This window comes from Gossypium hirsutum, chromosome A09, assembly GCF_007990345.1.
Source record: "Gossypium hirsutum isolate 1008001.06 chromosome A09, Gossypium_hirsutum_v2.1, whole genome shotgun sequence".
Taxonomy (NCBI): Eukaryota; Viridiplantae; Streptophyta; class Magnoliopsida; order Malvales; family Malvaceae; genus Gossypium; species Gossypium hirsutum.
Window position 1 is genome coordinate 72,618,155 of NC_053432.1, and position 18,517 is coordinate 72,636,671.

General features: G+C 32.4%; 2 protein-coding genes and 1 long non-coding RNA gene across 3 annotated transcripts; 2 read left to right on the forward strand and 1 right to left on the reverse strand.

The window, feature by feature from the left end:
* Window positions 1–1,471: 1,471 nt before the first annotated feature.
* On the forward strand, window positions 1,472–5,834 carry LOC107889438 (exocyst complex component EXO70A1). Its single transcript, XM_016813853.2, has 11 exons — window positions 1,472–1,813; window positions 1,972–2,067; window positions 2,429–2,634; window positions 2,731–2,967; window positions 3,402–3,540; window positions 3,628–3,840; window positions 4,302–4,507; window positions 4,645–4,842; window positions 4,914–5,013; window positions 5,091–5,341; window positions 5,463–5,834. The coding sequence occupies exons 1-11, from the start codon at window positions 1,655–1,657 to the stop codon at window positions 5,578–5,580; spliced, it is 1,923 nt and encodes a 640-aa protein (XP_016669342.2). The 5' UTR covers window positions 1,472–1,654; the 3' UTR covers window positions 5,581–5,834.
* A 4,793-nt stretch (window positions 5,835–10,627) lies between these two features.
* On the forward strand, window positions 10,628–11,503 carry LOC107890105 (uncharacterized). Its single transcript, XM_016814616.2, has 2 exons — window positions 10,628–10,933; window positions 10,988–11,503. Exons 1-2 carry the CDS (start codon window positions 10,628–10,630, stop codon window positions 11,501–11,503), a joined length of 822 nt encoding a protein of 273 aa, XP_016670105.2.
* Window positions 11,504–14,012: 2,509 nt separating this feature from the next.
* On the reverse strand, window positions 14,013–15,203 carry LOC107890323 (uncharacterized). Its single transcript, XR_001681918.2, has 2 exons — window positions 14,599–15,203; window positions 14,013–14,331 (listed from the first exon to the last, which is right to left on the reverse strand). It is a non-coding gene; the product is annotated as an uncharacterized lncRNA (long non-coding RNA).
* Between the last annotated feature and the right edge of the window lie 3,314 nt (window positions 15,204–18,517).

An 18,517-nucleotide genomic window follows, 5' to 3' on the forward strand; every position in this document is an offset into this window, starting at 1 on the left:
TCAATTTTTAGTGGCGTTTTAGCTAAAAACGCCGCTATTGAACAGTTTTTAGTGGCATTTAGGCCAAAAACGCTGTTATTGTTCAGTTTTTTGCGGCGTTAATGTATAATCTTTGCGGCGTTTTTTGTTCAAAAGCCGCTAAAAGCCTGTTTTCTTGTAGTGAATTAATGACATCCTATGAGGCTCTCTAAGTGTCCTGTTTACTCACATGTTACCTCCACTAAGATGTTAGATGACTTAAATGTGTCCCACTAATCACTACACTTCCATTTAACAATGACACAAAAACACGATTTTCAAATTTATTAGTGGGAAAGTTTGTTTAATAAGGTTCTCGCCACAACAAGGAACTCGTTAATCCTTGAAGTAGAACTCTGCAGTATCGACGAAATTCAGTAAAGTATTTTGCCACGAAGTTACCAATCTTATTACGTCTAAGTCTCGCGACTTAGGTGGTCTTTACTAGCATAGTCTCTCAAAGTCTCTCAAACAATGCTACCTCGCCAAATAAGGGTGTGACAGATAAGTATACTTATAATCGTTGAAAATTAAAACCCCATAGGCCTTAACACCAAGGATCTCGAAGTTACTCTATAGAAGTTTATTATGAAAAATAATCTCAAAATAACAATATTTAAATAAAAAAAATTGAGATTTAACAACATTATAAATAAAAAAAACTCAAAATAACATATCAAAATAAGTTACAAAAACTTTTCCAACATTTAATTTAGTGGTGAGTATTTTTTTAACTTTTAAATAAATTAAAATTTTCTTTGTTTTAAATATAAGAATCTTATTGATAGCTACTGAATTGTGATTGAAAACAATAGTCCAAAGGAATAATAGACATCAACGTTGAAAAATGAATTTATTATCTTCAAATTTTATAATTTATTTATATTTATTATTGAAAAAATATTTTTTATTTATCCGTTAACCATGGAAAGCGTAACATAAATATAAAGTTTTAATCAAAATGAAAGTATTATCTATACAAGGTAATATATATTAATGAAAATGAAAATAATTTCAACTTAGTTTTAATTTTTTTTACAAGGTGAGATATATTATTTCGAAGGTATTTATATATTTTTTTATTTTAATAAATCTAAAAAGACATATACATATAACAAGAATTATAAAATTTGAACTCATGATATCATATATTCCACAATATTAACATTATCATTTCAATTAAAGCTACATTTAATTTTTATAATAATTTTTTTATAAATTTAGTCCTGATTGTTTCTTGAGAAAGCTCAAAGAACATTTCATAACAACCACAACCAAACATCCCTCTCAAAAATCTTAGTTGCAATAAATAAATTCATGCATACTATAAACCGTATTCAGTTCATGCATGGCATTGCGCAATAATTAGCTGACGTGGAATAAACTATTTAAAAATGGGCCTGGACCCCACCCGCCGGCCCGTTTTCCTTCATAACTACTTCATATTTTGTCGTCGAACTCAACGAGAGACAGAAAAACCGAAAAATAGTGACACGGCAACCCTCACTCAAATCTAATCTCTCAAATTAAAATGGAAAATCATTTTCAAAATTAAAAGCTTACGTCTGAAATCAAATCACGCCTCACCAGGGGAAAAAAAAGAAGAAGCACTGTCGTCGGGCATCGTGAGAGGAAAATGGGGGTGCCGCAGGCAATGGCTGCTTTGCGGGACAAAGCAGCGCTCGTAAGAGAGTCCTTGCAGAAGAGCCAAACCATAACGGAAAGCATGGTCTCCATTCTCGGTTCTTTCGATCACCGTCTCTCCTCTCTTGAGACTGCCATGCGCCCCACTCAGGTCTCTTCTCTATATTTCCTTCAATTACCACAACCTCTCTTTTCTTTTTCAATTTTTTGTTTGATGGAGGAATTAAGTGATTTATTATTATTATTATTATTGAGAGAACTGTTAGGTTTTGATTCCAATAGTGATTTGCTTTCTTTGTTTTTACGTAGATACGAACGCATTCCATCAGGAGAGCGCATGAGAATATTGATAAGACACTTAAAGCAGCTGAAGCTATTTTGGGGCGATTCGATCTCACGCGCAAGGTTTTTCGTTTTTCTGGTTTTCTCTGATTTATCGCTCTTTTGTTTATTTTATTAACTAATCTGAGATTAAGGAAACGTAATTATTTTTTGTTTATTGGATCCATTTGGCGCTCAGGATAGATATAATATTTTATTCAGCAAAGGAAATTAATTGGTCAAAACTATAATTCGAACGCTGTGTTGAGCTAGAAGAAGAAGTTCAATTTTAAAACGTGATTTATGTTTTAGTATTTTCCCGCAGCCAAACAGAACTTGTTTTGGAATTTTGTCACCATTCTCCCAATTATACCATATAGTTTGGAAATATGATGTCGTTTGTATTGTTAATGCTGATATTTGTACTTATACATACGTAATTTAGGCGGAAGCAAAGATTCTGAGAGGGCCACATGAGGATCTTGAGAGCTATCTTGAAGCAATTGATCAGCTGAGAAGCAATCTTCAGTATTTCACTACCCACAAATGTTTTAAAAGTACATCTGGTATAATTACCCATGCCAATAATTTGCTGACAAAAGCTATCTCGAAATTAGAGGATGAGTTTAGAAACCTATTAACAAATTACAGGTTGGTTTTAAGATTTTCTGCATTATGCTAATATGCTTGGATGATTCTTTTAGAATGGGAAATATTAAAGTGTTCTACGCGTTCTTTGAACTTCAGCAAGGTGGTGGAACCTGATCGCCTTTTCGATGGTCTACCAGATTCATTGCGACCATCAGCAACATCACCTGGAAAGCGAAATGATAGCAAGAAAGATTCTGATAACCAAAAGAACTCAGAAAATGCTGTTTACACACCTCCGACTCTTATACCGCCCAGGGTTCTACCTTTGCTGCATAATTTAGCCCAACAAATGGTTCAAGCTGGTCACCAGCAACAGTTGTTCAGGATTTATAGGTGACACCTGTTTTTCATGATCTGATACTAATATGTTTATGTTTCTCCTTAGTGATTATAGCTTTTAACCTTCGCCGCTAATTGGTTTCAAAATTTATGTGTTGTGAGAAATATGTGAAGAATTATATTATTAACTCTTCTCTGCTGGTCGAGTCGAAAGTTTAAAATCTTTTTTTTTTTAATTTAATAAGGTCTTGGTACTATTTGAGACTGGCAAGTAGCTTAAGTAATGATACATCAAGATTCTAGAGCACTAGAACTTGGCATGATAAATTACTTTATGACCAAAATTTCATATTAGATTTTTGCATATATAGAGCATCTCTTATTTTTTTGGATTTTGGAAAAACTTTGATCTTTGTTTGGGCTTCACCTTTTGGTGCTCTGGAATCTTGAATAATTGTTGCAAATGATATGATATTTCTAAATGCTAGGGATACTCGTGCTTCGGTCTTGGAACAGAGTCTGAGGAAATTGGGGGTAGAGAGACTTAGTAAAGATGATGTCCAGAAAATGCAGTGGGAGGTTTTGGAGGCTAAGATCGGGAATTGGATACATTACATGCGTATTGCTGTAAGGATTCGTGTAAAATTCTCTTCAGTGGTAGTGTTCTACTTCTGGTTCTTTTGGCCAACCCTTGTCATAATAATGCTTGAACAGGTCAAACTGCTCTTTGCCGGAGAAAAGAAAATCTGCGATCAGATACTTGCAGGCATTGATTCTCTCAGGGATCAATGTTATGCTGAAATCACTGCAAACAGTGTATCCGTACTTCTTAGTTTTGGAGAAGCTATTGCCAAAAGCAAGAGATCACCCGAAAAATTATTTGTTCTTCTGGATATGTACGAGATAATGAGAGAACTACAGTCAGAGGTATCATTAATTTTTTCTTGCAGCATAACCATTACAATATGATGAATTTTCTTTTTTTGAAACAGTGTCAGTTTATTCCTTTTATTTGTGATAATCATATGAATGAGAAGCACACCATGATTACTTTATGTTCTTTTTTGTTCTTAATCCATTCAATTCATGCATAAATTGCAACTCAATTGGAAAAGGTTTAGGGTCAGATACAAGTTTATCTAAAACATTATTGTGAACATGCATTTATGTAGTTAACTGCTAAGATTTTTTTATGCATTAAAATGACAAAGTTACAGAGTGAAACAAAATATTTCCGTAGTGAGATTAACTAGCATTGCTTTATTGTCCATTTAACTATGCACTTTGATAAAAGTACAACATGCATTGTAGGGACAAATGCATATTGATTCACATGATTTTATAAGCTGACACTTAATCCTTCTCTCTCTCTGGGGGAATGTGGACAGATTGATTATCTCTTTGGAACAAAATCTTGCACGGAAATGCGGGAATCTGCTCAAAGTTTGACAAAGCGGCTAGCTCAGACAGCGCAAGAGACATTTGGGGATTTTGAGGAAGCAGTTGCGAAAGATGCCACCAAAACCGCAGTTCTTGATGGAACTGTCCATCCTTTGACTAGCTATGTGATAAATTATGTGAAGTTTCTATTCGAGTAAGTTGTATTTTTTCCACTTCCAACTGCTGCTGGATTTTAGTTGTTATTGCTGTATCACTGTATATTTGGATTGTGTGCTACAAGTAATATTTGCTTGGTCAATCACATTTGATTGTGGTTGTTGAGTGGTGCAGCTACAAAACAACACTGGAGCAACTCTTTCAAGAGTTTGAGGAGAGTGATACGGAAGCTCAGTTGAAGACTTTAACTACAAGGATAATGGATGCCCTACAGACTAACCTTGATGGGAAATCCAAGCAGTATAAGGACCCTGCACTGACACAACTATTTCTGATGAACAACATGCACTACATAGTGAGATCTGTGCGAAGGTGTGTTTTATGTTTTTACTGTGTTTCGTTGGGATGATTCAAAAATAAACTCTTTAATATTTCATTGACAGGTCAGAAGCCAAGGATTTGTTGGGAGATGATTGGGTTCAAATCCACAGACGGATTGTTCAGCAGCATGCAAATCAGTATAAAAGGATTTCTTGGGCAAAGGTTCTGTTTGCCCCACTTATACTATGCATTCATATAGCTAAAATAACATGCTAAGTGGTTCTCTTTTAGTCGTGCAGGTCCTTCAGTGTGTCACCATTCAAGGGGTTGCACCAACTGGTGGTGGTGGAATATTGGGAGGTGATTCCGGCAGTGGAATATCAAGAGCAATGGTGAAAGACAGGTTTAAGAATTTCAATGCCCAGTTTGAGGATCTTCATATGAGGCAGTGCCAATGGAATGTCCCAGACAGTGAATTGCGCGAGTCCTTGAGGCTTGCTGTTGCAGAAGTACTCTTGCCTGCCTATAGATCCTTCCATAAACGTTTCGGGCAAGTTCTGTTTATAATTTTTTTTGTGGCTTCTTTTCTTCCTTTTCACCTCTCTCAATCTCATCATTTAACACTAACTCTGTTGTTTTGGTTTCTTGTGCTTGAATTAACAACACCACAGGCCTATGGCCGAGAGTGGGAAAAGCCCTTGCAAGTATATTAAATACAAGCCCGAGGACCTTGAACGAATGCTAAGTGAGTTCTTTGAAGGTAAGACATGCGTCGAACAAAAGCGATAAAAAACAAAAAGGCAAATGCTGGTGAGAATCTGTTAAGAAATTTAGATACTGATGAAATGGAGCTTTCAACTAATCATTGTAGAATGACGAGGTTGTGTGTGTTTTTTTCTGCAAGGCTTGCTTTGTTCTTCTTGTGTCTTTTTCATCTGAGTGAGTTTTGTACAGTTCTGTGAAGGGGAGAGGGAAAAAATGAAACTGAGAGTTTGATTTTAAATTTCAATATTGAGTTAATAAATGTCCAGATAAATTAAAAAGGTTGTGCATCTTAGTCACAGATATTCTGTTTTTTTTTTTGTTCACATTCCAAGTGTTTTTTGGTGTAGCGTCATTAATGAAAAATGTAGTGATATATTATCACTAATTAACTGTGTACTTGGTAAAACTTAATTTAGATTTTTTTTATGAAAATTAAGTATTGAATTTATTTTTGTTAGGTAAAGAGTAATGAAAATTTAATATATTTAAACTTAGTTCAGTAACCCTTTGGTCGGCATGGGCATGTGATGTCTAATTCACACGCTTTTTGCTCAAACCAAATCTCTTCTCCTCAAAATCATTATTTAACCACTCCTATTAAAATTATTTCCAACACTCTCAATCATTTTCAAAATAAATTTATAGATGAAATGGGATGAGTTTTTCTGTACAATATAAGTTAAAAAGCGTCAACTATAGATGTTGTAATAGAAGTTCATGAAGCGGTCACAATGAAAAGCACCACTTGTGTACGCTTCCAATATGAGCGGCTCTAGGTTTTCTGCTTCTTGTGTGGCCAGTTGGGCCATGGGGAGAGCTTTTGCAGCGGACGTGCCCAGGATTGGGATGTGACATTGCGAGCAGGGCCTCGCCGGGGGCCAGTGGTGAATAGTTGTTGGTTACGTGGGGATCACAGGGTTCCTCTTGCTAATTTGGGGGTGAAGAATAAAGGGTTTGAGGATGTGGGGGAGGTTTTCACAAGTTCTACTTTTGTGCAAGATATTAGCCTTAATTTGGAAGTTGGCGGGTAGTTCAAATGTGGGGTTGATGGGTCAAAAGTTGAATGATCAGGGTGAGTTGAGCCGTGTCATGTTCTCAAAGCATAATTTGGAGGACCGACCTGGGGAGGTGGATGATGGTAAGAAGCGAGCTCGTGTGGCATTGGGAGCAACGTCTGCTTCTGACACAGTGGATTCGAGCGTTTTTGGCATCGATCATGTCATGTCTGTTGATCATCCTGTATCAGAAGATTGTGAGTTATGCCAGTCGGGCCCAATGAAGTTGTTATGCTAGAACGTCCGTGGATTGGGGAACCCGCATGCCGTTCAACGCTTTCAGTCACTACTGAGAAAACATAATCCCACATAGTTTTTTTTCATAGAAACTAAATTAATATATCGTAAAATAGATGGTATTCATCGTAAGCTTGGCTTTTTAAATGGTATTGATGTTGGTTCTTTCGGATTTAGAGGTGGATTTTCGATTGGTTAGAAACTCGGGATTGATATTTGGTTGCGGTCTTACTTGCAGCAGCAAATTGATAAGGATGTGTTGACGATGATGGTGGGATGCCGTGGAGGTTTACTGGTTTTTATGGATCCCCAGACGAGAAGTCTCGATCGACATCTTGGGATCTTTTACGGCAGCTTTCTTCGCAGTCCACAGGACGGTGGTTGGTTGCAAGAGATTTTAATGAGATTGCATACTCGTTTGGGATATCCGGTGGGCAAGTCCAGGATGAGCGACAAATGGTAGCCTTCCGTCAAGTGTGGGATGATTGTAATCTTGCTGATACTGGGTACTATGGATCCTGGTTTACTTAGGACCGTCGGCTTCTTGCTGCTAATAATAAATGGGAAAGGCTTGATAGATGTTTGGCGTCGGCTGATTGGATTGATTTTTTTTCGCATTATGCAGTGAAACATTTGCCGCACAGTGTATCGGATCATTATCCTTTGTTGTTAAGTACTGCAGTTCAATCCAATGATTTTGTGGCACATCAGTGTCGATTTGAAAATTGTTGGGTCTTAGGATTCTTGTGAGGAGGTCAATCGAGCTAGTTGGAGTGGTAGTGTCGGTAGTTTGCCGGTTAAATTATCTCAATTGGGAGCTTATTTTCAAAATTGGTTGAAGAATACTAGGTTGAATTGGCAGCGGTTTACTACTACTTTGCAACAACGCTTGATAATTTGAATAGTTTGGATCCGGATGACTCTGTTTTAGGCAGGTGAAACTGGCTCTTAATCTTGAATCAGGTAAGCAAGAGTTGTATTGGGAGCAGAAGGCACATGCTAATTGGATGAAAAATGGTGACCGTAATATTGGTTTTCCATTCCTTTACAAGGGCTAGAAAGTGACGAAACAAAATTGATAGTCTTGTCAATACAATGGGAGTGGGGGCTAGGAACCAAGTGGAATTGGGGAAGGTTGCGCTGCGGGTGTGCAATTAATACTGAATTAATCGATGGAATTAAATTATTTTGAGAATCTAATTTCATCATATCAATTAAGAGTTTTTTTAAATTTCAATTAACAATTAATTCGATTCTTTGGTAAATAATTAAATTAACTAATTAATCAAAATTAATAATAATAAAATATTATAAGCCTAATATATTTTATAAGTCTAATAAATTAAGTAAGCCCAAATTAAATAATAAGCTTAAAACTAATTGGATTTATACAAATTATTATAATTTACTTAAAATCATAATAGATTTATACATCTTTAAACTAAAAATATATATAAAAAGTGAAAAAATAAAAGAAAGGAGCCTTAATTTTTTTTCTTTCCATTGTCAAACTCAAAACAAAGTCTCGGTGGGCGCTACTTGACACTAGAGCATCTTTTATTCTTCTCGACTTCTTCGAATATATATATATTTTTTGCATTTTCAAACTTTTTTTCATTTCATCACTCAAGTCTTAGACATTCTTGTTTTTAAAGCAGTGTTTGTTATGATGGTTTTAAATTAGTGTTGTTATTGTCTTATTTGTTGTTTTTGCTTACTTTTTTAAAATTAGAAACAAGGAAAAATAACATTGCAATGGTATTTTTTATATTTCAAACTTATTTGAGCAAAACAAAAAAAAAACATGTAAAATTTTTTATTTTGTTAATAGTTAAAACTTTTATGATTTTGGTTAATTCGATAATGATAATTCGGTTTGAATATTAATCGAATTGACCGTTTGATCACCCTTATGCGTTCTTATTTTTTAAAATTATTTGCTTCGTAAGGGGTATGTGATTTTTCAAAATTGTTTTACTTACAACTTTTAGTTTTGGGGGTGTTAATTAATTTAAGAGTTAAATATAAAATTAGTACTTGAACTTGTCCACTTCTCCCAAATTGACATTTATGAATTTTTTTGTTCTAAATTGATAACTGAACTTTTTTTTCCGTCCACTATATTGGTAAAAAAGCCTAATGTCGTTAGCTTTTTATTGACATGTCAACACTATCCAATCACACGCGCCTCGTGGCATCCTCTTGTACATCTTTTTCTTTTTCTTTTTCTTTTTCATTTCCCTCATTTTCTCCCTTTTTTTTTCTTCTTTACTTTTCTTTTTCCTACCCTTGTCGTCTTCACTCTTCTTCCTCTTCTAGTTTAAGGGACAACTGCAACAAAGAACCAACGCTAGATTCTTGGGTTTTTTTTCTTGACTTTTTAAGAAAAAATATTAATTTTCGGTATTTCAAGTTCTGGGTTTTCAACATTTTACTTTGAATGAGTTTTTTTTTTTAAATCCCCTCCCAAATTTTTTCCTTTTCATGGTTCTCTTTAAATGGGTGTTAAATTGTGCTTTAGCTAGTAATCGTAAACACAGTGGTAGTAAACATCGCTCCTTACAGACGGTGCAACATAGTTCATCGTCGATATGGGTTTCGTTTATTTCCACCATCGACATTGCTATCATAGCCGCTTTTGACGTCGGCGGTTGGTCATTTTGTCCTCATTTCGAAAGGGAACAGTAAGCTAGAAATTCACCGCGTCGGTAGAACAAAGATACGGCTAAGAGATTAGAGGTTGAGAGGGTTTAGTATTTTATTTTGCTTAATAATTGGTTTAGTTAGAAGAGTAATATGATTTATTTAGTTTTTAAAGTTAATAATAAAATTAAGTGATAATGGTTGAGAAACGGTTTAAAAACAAGAGAAAATGAAGGAAATGAAAAAGAAAAGAAAAAGAAAAAGTGTACAAGAGGATGTCAAATGGCGGCAAGCCCATTTTTGTAATTTTGAGGCTCTAGGAGAAGGGGCCCTTTAAAAAAAATTATAGATTGTAATATAATAAAAGCTTAAAAGTTTAGGGGGCTCTAAGAGATGAAGCCTTTTATTGTGAAAATTTAAAAATTTTAGACATTTAATTAATTTATTTTAGTCTGACATTTTTTCCCATATTAAAAACTGATAGTATTAGGCTAATGTATTAATATAGTGGACAGAAAAAAATTCGGATATATACCAACTTGAGACAAAAAAAAATCATAAGTACCAATTTGAGAGAAGTGGAGAAGTTTGGTTACCAATTTTATATTTAACCCTTAATTTAATTGTAATTTTTAGGTTGTAAGTTATTTATTTTAATTAGATTATTTGGGTAATTGGATTTATGTTTGAGTTTAGTTGGGATAGGTGTATATTGGATATAGCTTATTTGATATGTAATTATTAGAGGTTGAGTATCGCTATGAGTTAAAAAAGAAATCGATTTATTCTGGAAATTAAAAATAAAAAATAAATTATAAAAATTGAATAATTATATCGAAAAAGCAATTGAGTTAACCCATTTTTGACATATCTCTCTACATAATTCAAACATAAATAGGTTTTTATGATGTTTCAGAAGATGTTTGAAGGGAGTAGGAATGAAATGAGATGATTGTCTGTCGGTTACCAAATTGAGGTTTATATGAAAATGAAAATAAAATTATGAAGTTAAAAATAGGTTTGTATCCAAAATATAAGACACGCTCCCCACTCGTTTTTAAGGTTCACTTCTTTAACCTTTTCTCTCTCTATTTTACGTGAGAGAGAAAAACAAAGATTGCAACCCAAAAAAGAGAATGGCATCTGATCATGTAGGAAAACCAAATGAGCAGACGACAGATAAAAATACAACACCCACATCATCACAACAAGGACCTCCAATCCAATGGCCGCCACAAAGTCATCCGCCGCAGGTCTGTTATCCTCCAGCAATTGTGCCTCCCAACGCCCAATTCCATGGCTACAATGCACTTCCTCCCCGCGGCGGATACGGCCCTTACCCTTACCCTTACCCTTACCCGCCACCGGGGCCATATTATGGACAGGGTTACATACAATCAGAGCACCGTCATCGTTGTTCGGGAGCTTGTCGTTGCTTTTTGGTATTTTTGATTCTGGTAATTGTGATTTTGCTGCTAACAAAGCTGATCATCTAGGCAACTCTTCTGCCACGATTCCCAGTTTTCCACGTAGAGAACATGCATGTCACAAATTTCAATACCGACGCAAATCCTTTCACGGCAAGGTGGGAGACGGAGATTAGAATTGAAAACCCCAACACTAAATTGTATCTTTATGTGGATGGAATGGAGGTTTTTATGAATTACAACGACAAATACGACGTGGGGTTTACTTGGATCAACCCCATGTTCATGGAAAGCAAGAACAAAACCTCGATGCAAGTTGTGATTAACACAGGGGAGTCGGCTCATCACGCCGTCCCCATTTGGATAGCCCAAGACATGGGCAAAGATCAAAAGAATGGGGGCGTCAATTTTGTGTTGAAAATTAAGGTCTGGGCCACCTTGAAAAGTGGGATGTGGTTGTGGTTCAGGAGGAGCTTGATACTCAATGTTGAATGTGATGATTTGAAGGTTAATTTCGGGAATTCCTCAAGGGAAGGAACTTTGGAATATATTAAAGACCGTGAAGATTGCTATGTTAGCACCTGAATGAATCCTCTATTCTTTTACTTTTAAATTTATATGCAATACATCCTTTCCTGCATCTATGAAGTGGGTTGCTTTGGGATAGTTATGTTAATAGACTAGTATCTTGCTCATTCAATTTCATGTTTTTGTATCAACAAAACCTGCAAAATGTCATATGATTTTTAAGAGATGTAACTTTCCTTTTTCTCTGCTTTTTTTTTTTTGGGGGGGGGGGGGGGGAGGGGGTGCATGGGGTGATTATGTTTTCATTTTCCTCCTATTTCAATTTCTATTTTATTAGAAATAGTTACAATACCTTTTTTTTTTCTTTTCTCTACCCAACCAAGGTCATGAAGGAAGTTGGTCCATCCAAGAAGGAATGCCACCTTCATTTCCTCTTCTCTTCAACTAATCACTGCAATTTTTTTCAATTATTGTTTATTTTTGTATATTCAACATTTTCTCTTTCGCTGGGTAAATCTTTTTAATGCCACGATTTAAGAAGTTGTTGAGGTTTAATATAAAAAGGAAGAGAAATAAATAAAAACTTATTCAATTTTAATAAAAATTAAACTAATTTAAAAACTCTTAAAACTTATTAAATTCCAATGACAACTTCTTAGTAAAATAATAGACAAAATGAAATTTCACTACCCATATTTAGTTAAAAACTTAATTTAATTTTAGAGTCCATATTGATTTTTTCTTAATTTATAAAATATTGAAATGAAACTATTATAAAAAAAAAAGGAAATTCAAAGACTTAGTATGTATGTACAAAGATAAATTACAACTTCAATTTTTTTTAAATTGAAAATGTAGTATAATTATTAGAGATAAATGATATGGTTTATTTGGACATGAAATGTAATAATAAAATTAGAATAATTTAATGCTAATAATTTCAATTTTTTTATTAGTAATTTTTTTAGATGCCATTTAATTGAATATGTTTAATTATTGGATACTATAATTTAAATTTTAATTGGTACATAGTATTAATTAAGTGATAATTACAGTGCTTATAATTTTATTCAAGTAATAACTCTATTTTACATCAATTAAGTTAGCATAATTTTTTTTTAAAGTGAGCACAACTTTTTTTACTTCAAAATTTTAACAAATAATTGTAAATTAAATTATAATTATCATAATTTTTTTTATATATTTTATGCTTAGAGTTATATATTCAAGTAATAACTCTATTTTAAAATTAGCACAATTTATTTTAACTAATAATTTTAAAATAAATTATATTTAATTTTAAAACTAATTTAATAATACGATAAACAATAAAAAATATTCTTATCAATTCAAAAATTTCTTCAAGCTCGTACCTTTATATATATTATAGATAATGACATTCATATTGTACATTTTTCTTATTCTATATATTTTAATATTATAATTCTCTATTATAATTATTTTATTAAATTCCAATTTTGGAAAATTCTTTCTTAAAGTATTTGTCTAAGTGATGCAATTATATTTAATACTTTTTTAATATATTAATTCTAAAATATCATTCTTTTTAAAAACTTTGATAGATATATGGGATTTTCATTCTTCATTTAGGTAGATGTGATTAAACTTAAGTTCAGATAAATTTAAATAAAATTTACACATAATTTACATAGAGTGAAAATTAAACTTGATTACTTAAAATTGCAAATCCCCAAACTTATCAATACAAATAAAACTTCATTGACTTCGTTTATCAAATCCTACATATGACTTTCTTTCCCAAAAAATAAATCCTTTTCTTCCCTTTAAATTCTCATTTTCCATCTTTTCCTCTACTTTTGTAGCTTGGATTTTTCTGCAGCCAAGATAATTCCCTATTAATCAAGAGTTCCCTCCTTCCTCTTTCCCTTTTTCTATTTCCTTAATTTTTCAGCTTAAGCCATCAATTTTTTGATGATGGGGGCAAGCTGTTTTCTTCATAGTTAACAGTCTAATAGGACGTGTATTACACGCTCTGAAATGTTGATTATATGACAAATAATCAAAATAGTAAAAATAAAAATAAATCTAAAAATTATATATGAATTTAATTTAATGTGTAATTTGATAATCAATTTTATTTTGGTAGAGGCTATAGCATCATTCTTCATCTTCCCCTAGAAATATCATAAGAGAAGAAAGTAAAAAAGAAGTATAATACGCCTGGTTCACGAGGTTCTACCACTTTCGTTATAGGCCCAATCATAGTCAAAAGAAGAGTTTGATTCTATATAAAATAAAAAACCGCAGTAACAGCTTAATCAGCAACTTTGGTACCGACATCCACTTTTTTTTGTTCTATACTCTCCACTTGATGTGGAAGCTGTACAATCATACACAAAACTTTGATTATGAAACTTTGACCGTGGTTCAAATGTATATATGTAAATTTAATTTGATTCAATTATACATATTTATATAAATAAATTATTCAATTTATTGTGTCTTTAATATAATTATTTCTATATGCAATATATAAATATAAAACTATGTTATATCAATAATTGTGTTAATAATTTATGAGAACTGAATCAAATCAAATTTTCATATATAAAATTGTACAAAATCAAAATGTATGTATACTGTAATCGGCCAAAATTGTTCGGCCCAAGACCCATAAACAATAAACAAAAAAGAGACCAAAACAGTCCAATTTTTAAGCCGAAAATACAAAAAAATAGAAACCTAAACCACTACCCAAACCCTAAACCCATCAGACCTAAACCCAAAACAAACCCCAACCTCAACCCTTTCTTGCGTCGTTCTAGCAGGCCACACGCCTCCCTCGCGCGCCGCAACGTGCGCCACTCCACTACACCACGTCGGAGTCGTGCTCGATCACGCACCTGTAAACAAGCAAGAAACAGTCGTAAAAAAAGGCTATAAAAGCTTTCGAAAACATTTGTAAAAAGGGATCAATTTTTTTCAAAAAATATACAAGAGAAATAGAATACGAAATATAATATAAGATACACATGAAAATCAGTAGAAAAGCGACCAAGAATATTTCTAAGGTGATTATTTACTACAATTTTGTTCTATTTTTCCTTTTTCTTTTCTCCATTTAGATCCACAGCACATACGAAGAATCGGAGAGAGGAGAAGAGGCTTACCGTGCGTTGTGCTTGCACCGTTGGAGGACCTTGCTTCGCCGGTTACAAGGGGGGTTGAAGGCCTGAACACTAGCCTTTCGGCTGGGAAACAATGAGAGTGAGGGAATGGAGAAAATAATAAGAAACTTTTAGGGTTTTCTAAAAGCTTCTTAAATGTTTTAAAAAAATATATATAAAATAAATGTTTTTTTTTAATTTTGAAATAGCAATATTTGGGGTGGGGGGAGAAAGAAGCCCGCGTAGTGACCCGATTAATAGGCTGGGTCCGCGCATTTTTACCTTGAATGGGTAATTTCCGCTCCCAGTCCTTCCCATTTGTACTACTTTTTAATTTGGCCCTATTTGAATCCTATTTGTTTTTAAATTGCCCGTGGATGTTGCGCATAAACTCATTTTAATCCACGCCTGAACGCTGCATTTTGTGGGCTTGGAATTTTTTTCCTATCGGTCCTTCCCCTTTGCACGTGCGCCTACTTTGGTCCCAATTCATGATTTGGTATTTCTTGGTATTTTACGACTTGCACCCCATGTTTCATTTTGATTATGATTAAATCCCAAACCTTTTATAACTCCAATTATTTTCATTTTTTGTTGTGCTTATTAAATATTTTATTACTTATCGCATTACTTCCATTATTATTATTTTGTTTTTGTTTACTATTTCGTTTTTACATGCTTTTCAACATTGGATTGCTAATATATTATTATTATTAAGATTATTCTTGCTATCATATATTATTGCTATTATCGAAACTATCAGATATTATTATTATCATTACTATTTTCGTTATTATTCTTATTACTATTTACATTATTATTATTACTATTTCTGTTATTATCACTTTTACTAATTTTTTCCTATTATTATTTTACTATCATTTTTTTAATACTAAAGTGTTTCTTTAATATTATTATATTTTTCGTTATTCTTATTGTTTTAAAAAAATCTATCATATGATATGTTCTTAAAATTATGTATGATATTTAATTAGGTCACCTTTATGTATTATTACATACACAAAATTTATATTAGCTTATCTACATACATTATAAATCTCATGTTGTTTCATATTTGTATTTTCTTAAGAATTTACTTATATACCATCTGTTTCTTTTAAAAACCCTATTTTTTCAGATTTTTACGCACTCTCATCAATTAGTATTTTCTATATTTTATTTTTATTCATTTTATAATCGCTCGTGTTTTAAAAAAAAAACCCTCTCAACATAAGGAAATATTTCGTGTTTGGAAGTTGAGAGATCGGGCCCAATCGTACTGGGTTTCGATTTTTTTTCATTCAATTGAAATATGGAATACCCTTGTGAAATTTCGCCTACGTTTTCTTAAATTAAAACGAGGTAATATTTTGTGTTTGGGAGTTTGAAAGATCGTGCCCAATCATGCTGGGTTTCAATTTTTCATTCGACAAAAGTACAGAATATCCATTTGAAATTTCATCTATGTTTTTTAAATTAAAATGAGGCAATATTCCGTATTTAGAAAATTGATAAATCGTGCCCAATCGTGCTGAGTTTCGAAGTATCGTTTGGCCAAATAGCTAAATATCCTTTTTAAATTTCAAATACATGAGTTTCGGAAATTATGAGGTGATCTTGTATTGAGGGTTTGAAATGTTGTATCCAATCGTGCTAGATGTGATATTTTATTCCTTCTGAACGAGAGGATCTCGACTTTCAAGCTAAACGTTTTTAAAGGAATCACATTTTAAATTTTTTTTCAAGTTTTCAACATTAGGAAGTTAATTGATCAGTACGGTATGAACTTTGGGCGTTGCAAGGGTGCTGATCTTTCCTCGAGCGTAACCGACTCCCGAATCCATTTTCTAGTTTTTCACAGACTAAAAAACGTTGTTTTAATAAACCAAAATGCTTTATTAAAATGATCGATCACAGGGTGACCCGATCACACCTGAACAAAAAGGATTGGTGGCGACTCCATACCTCGTTTTAAAGTCGATCCCCATTTTTCAAAATAAAAATGGTTTCGACATATACAATTGCACATTAAATCGAAGTTTATACATAGATTTGAGATTTATCCAAAGAGAGAGAGAGAGAGAGAGAGAGAGAGAGAGAGAGAGAGAGAGAGAGAGAGAGAGAGAGAGAGAGAGAAGAGATTAAAAAAAGGCTTATAATTCACACATTGGTACCTAAACTATACCCTTTTCACCATCTTGGTACCTAAACTTTTTTTTATCACAATTTGTACCTAAACTACTTTTTTCCCAAGTTGATACCTCCGTTAGTTAACTCATTAAATCTATTATAAAAAAGGCTTAACTCGCATACCTAAACTATTCCCTTTTGTCTAAGTTGCTATCTAAACTTTTTTTTTGGTCACAAGTGGTATTTAAACTATTCTTTTGTTACCCATTTTATGCTAAAATATTATATTCATTATAAAAAAATGTCAATAATAAACTGCTATATCATATAAACTTAAAAATAAAAATTATATTTTTTACAATTCTTTTTTTTATTTTACATTATTTCTCTCTCTCTTTTTTCTTTTTTCCTTTTTTTTCCTTCTTCCTTTATAATGTTTGACAATAATTGCTTAAAAGCTACCCTTCCAAGATCTAGATGTTGGTGATTAATTTTGATTTTGGACTTCACAACTTACATGCTCTACTTGACGAGATCAAAAAAGTTATTTTATCGATCAAAATTATATTTTTAGAACCGGTCGAGATATTGGTCCAGGGACAAGGATAGGGGTTGAATCAATTAACTAACAAACCAATACAATTGATTGAACCAAGCTAAAAAAAACCAGTGGAACCATTTTCTCTGTTTTTAAATATTTTTTATTTTATGTATTTCTAATAATTTATTTGATTGAACCATACGAGTTGGTCAAACGGAGAATGGGTAGCCTGACAGGCTCAACCATCGATATAGTTCTAAAGAAAAAAAAGAAAAAGAAAATATATATATATACAAAAGAAGAAAATAATAAAATCTTTTTGAAAAAAAAGTATAATTTAAGCATGAATTTTCAAGTTAAGCCAAAAAAAAATCTGAATGCAAGAAATAAATAAATAAATAAAAAGAATTGGGAAAATAATACTATAAAAAAAATTCAAATGGTAGAATTAAAAGTTTTGAGGTTGAAAGAAGATGTGTGGTGGGCACTTGGTACAATCAAACAATGTGTAGGGTGGGAATCAACTTAAATTTCTGTGCCCAAAAAGCTGACTTTTGGGGATCCTAATATCCCTACCCACGAACCCACAACTCGATCCAAAGGGTATATATCCTTGCCTTCTGCTACTCATTTTTCTATTTCACTATGCTTATCTTGTCCTTCCTTTTTCACTTTGATCAAATCAATTTTTATATTTCTTTTTATAATTTTATTTCGAAATGGTTTTATCTTGAACACGAGAGTCTTAAATTTAATTCAGTAAATTAATTTAATGTAATTTTGACTTAATGGTAAGTTTAAAGTTTTGAGAATTTTTAATTCTAAATTTTTATTTTATATAAATTATGTGTAAATTTTAATTTTAATTTTAATTTATTTTAAATCTTACATGTATGAATTATATTTAAATTTATTCTAATTTAATTATTAATCTTATCGAATTTTACAATTTTAAATATGTATTATTTATATCTACAATTGTAATTATACTTGTATAAATAACTTTAAAAAAACCTCAATAAATGAAAATTACACACATGATTTTGGGTTTAATTTAAAAGATTTGTGAAAATTACTTTTAAGAAATTATATTATTAAAATTCTTCTATTTCTCCTATGCACAAAAATGCATAAATGTGTCGTTCAAACATTTGCTTTTATATATACTCACTTATTAATTTAAACTGTACTTTGCACTAAATAAAATAAAATTTGTATCATTGATATTTGATAATCTATTACTTACCATAG

Excerpts from the sequence above, each read along its gene's own strand:
- LOC107889438 (XM_016813853.2), top strand. The coding sequence starts at position 1,655 with ATGGGGGTGCCGCAGGCAATGGCTGCTTTGCGGGACAAAGCAGCGCTC. Across the intron at positions 2,068-2,428 it reads GATTCGATCTCACGCGCAAG|GCGGAAGCAAAGATTCTGAG; the intron begins GTTTTTCGTTTT and ends TACGTAATTTAG. Across the intron at positions 3,541-3,627 it reads TACATTACATGCGTATTGCT|GTCAAACTGCTCTTTGCCGG; the intron begins GTAAGGATTCGT and ends ATGCTTGAACAG.
- LOC107890105 (XM_016814616.2), top strand. The coding sequence starts at position 10,628 with ATGGCATCTGATCATGTAGGAAAACCAAATGAGCAGACGACAGATAAA. Across the intron at positions 10,934-10,987 it reads GAGCTTGTCGTTGCTTTTTG|GCAACTCTTCTGCCACGATT; the intron begins GTATTTTTGATT and ends CTGATCATCTAG.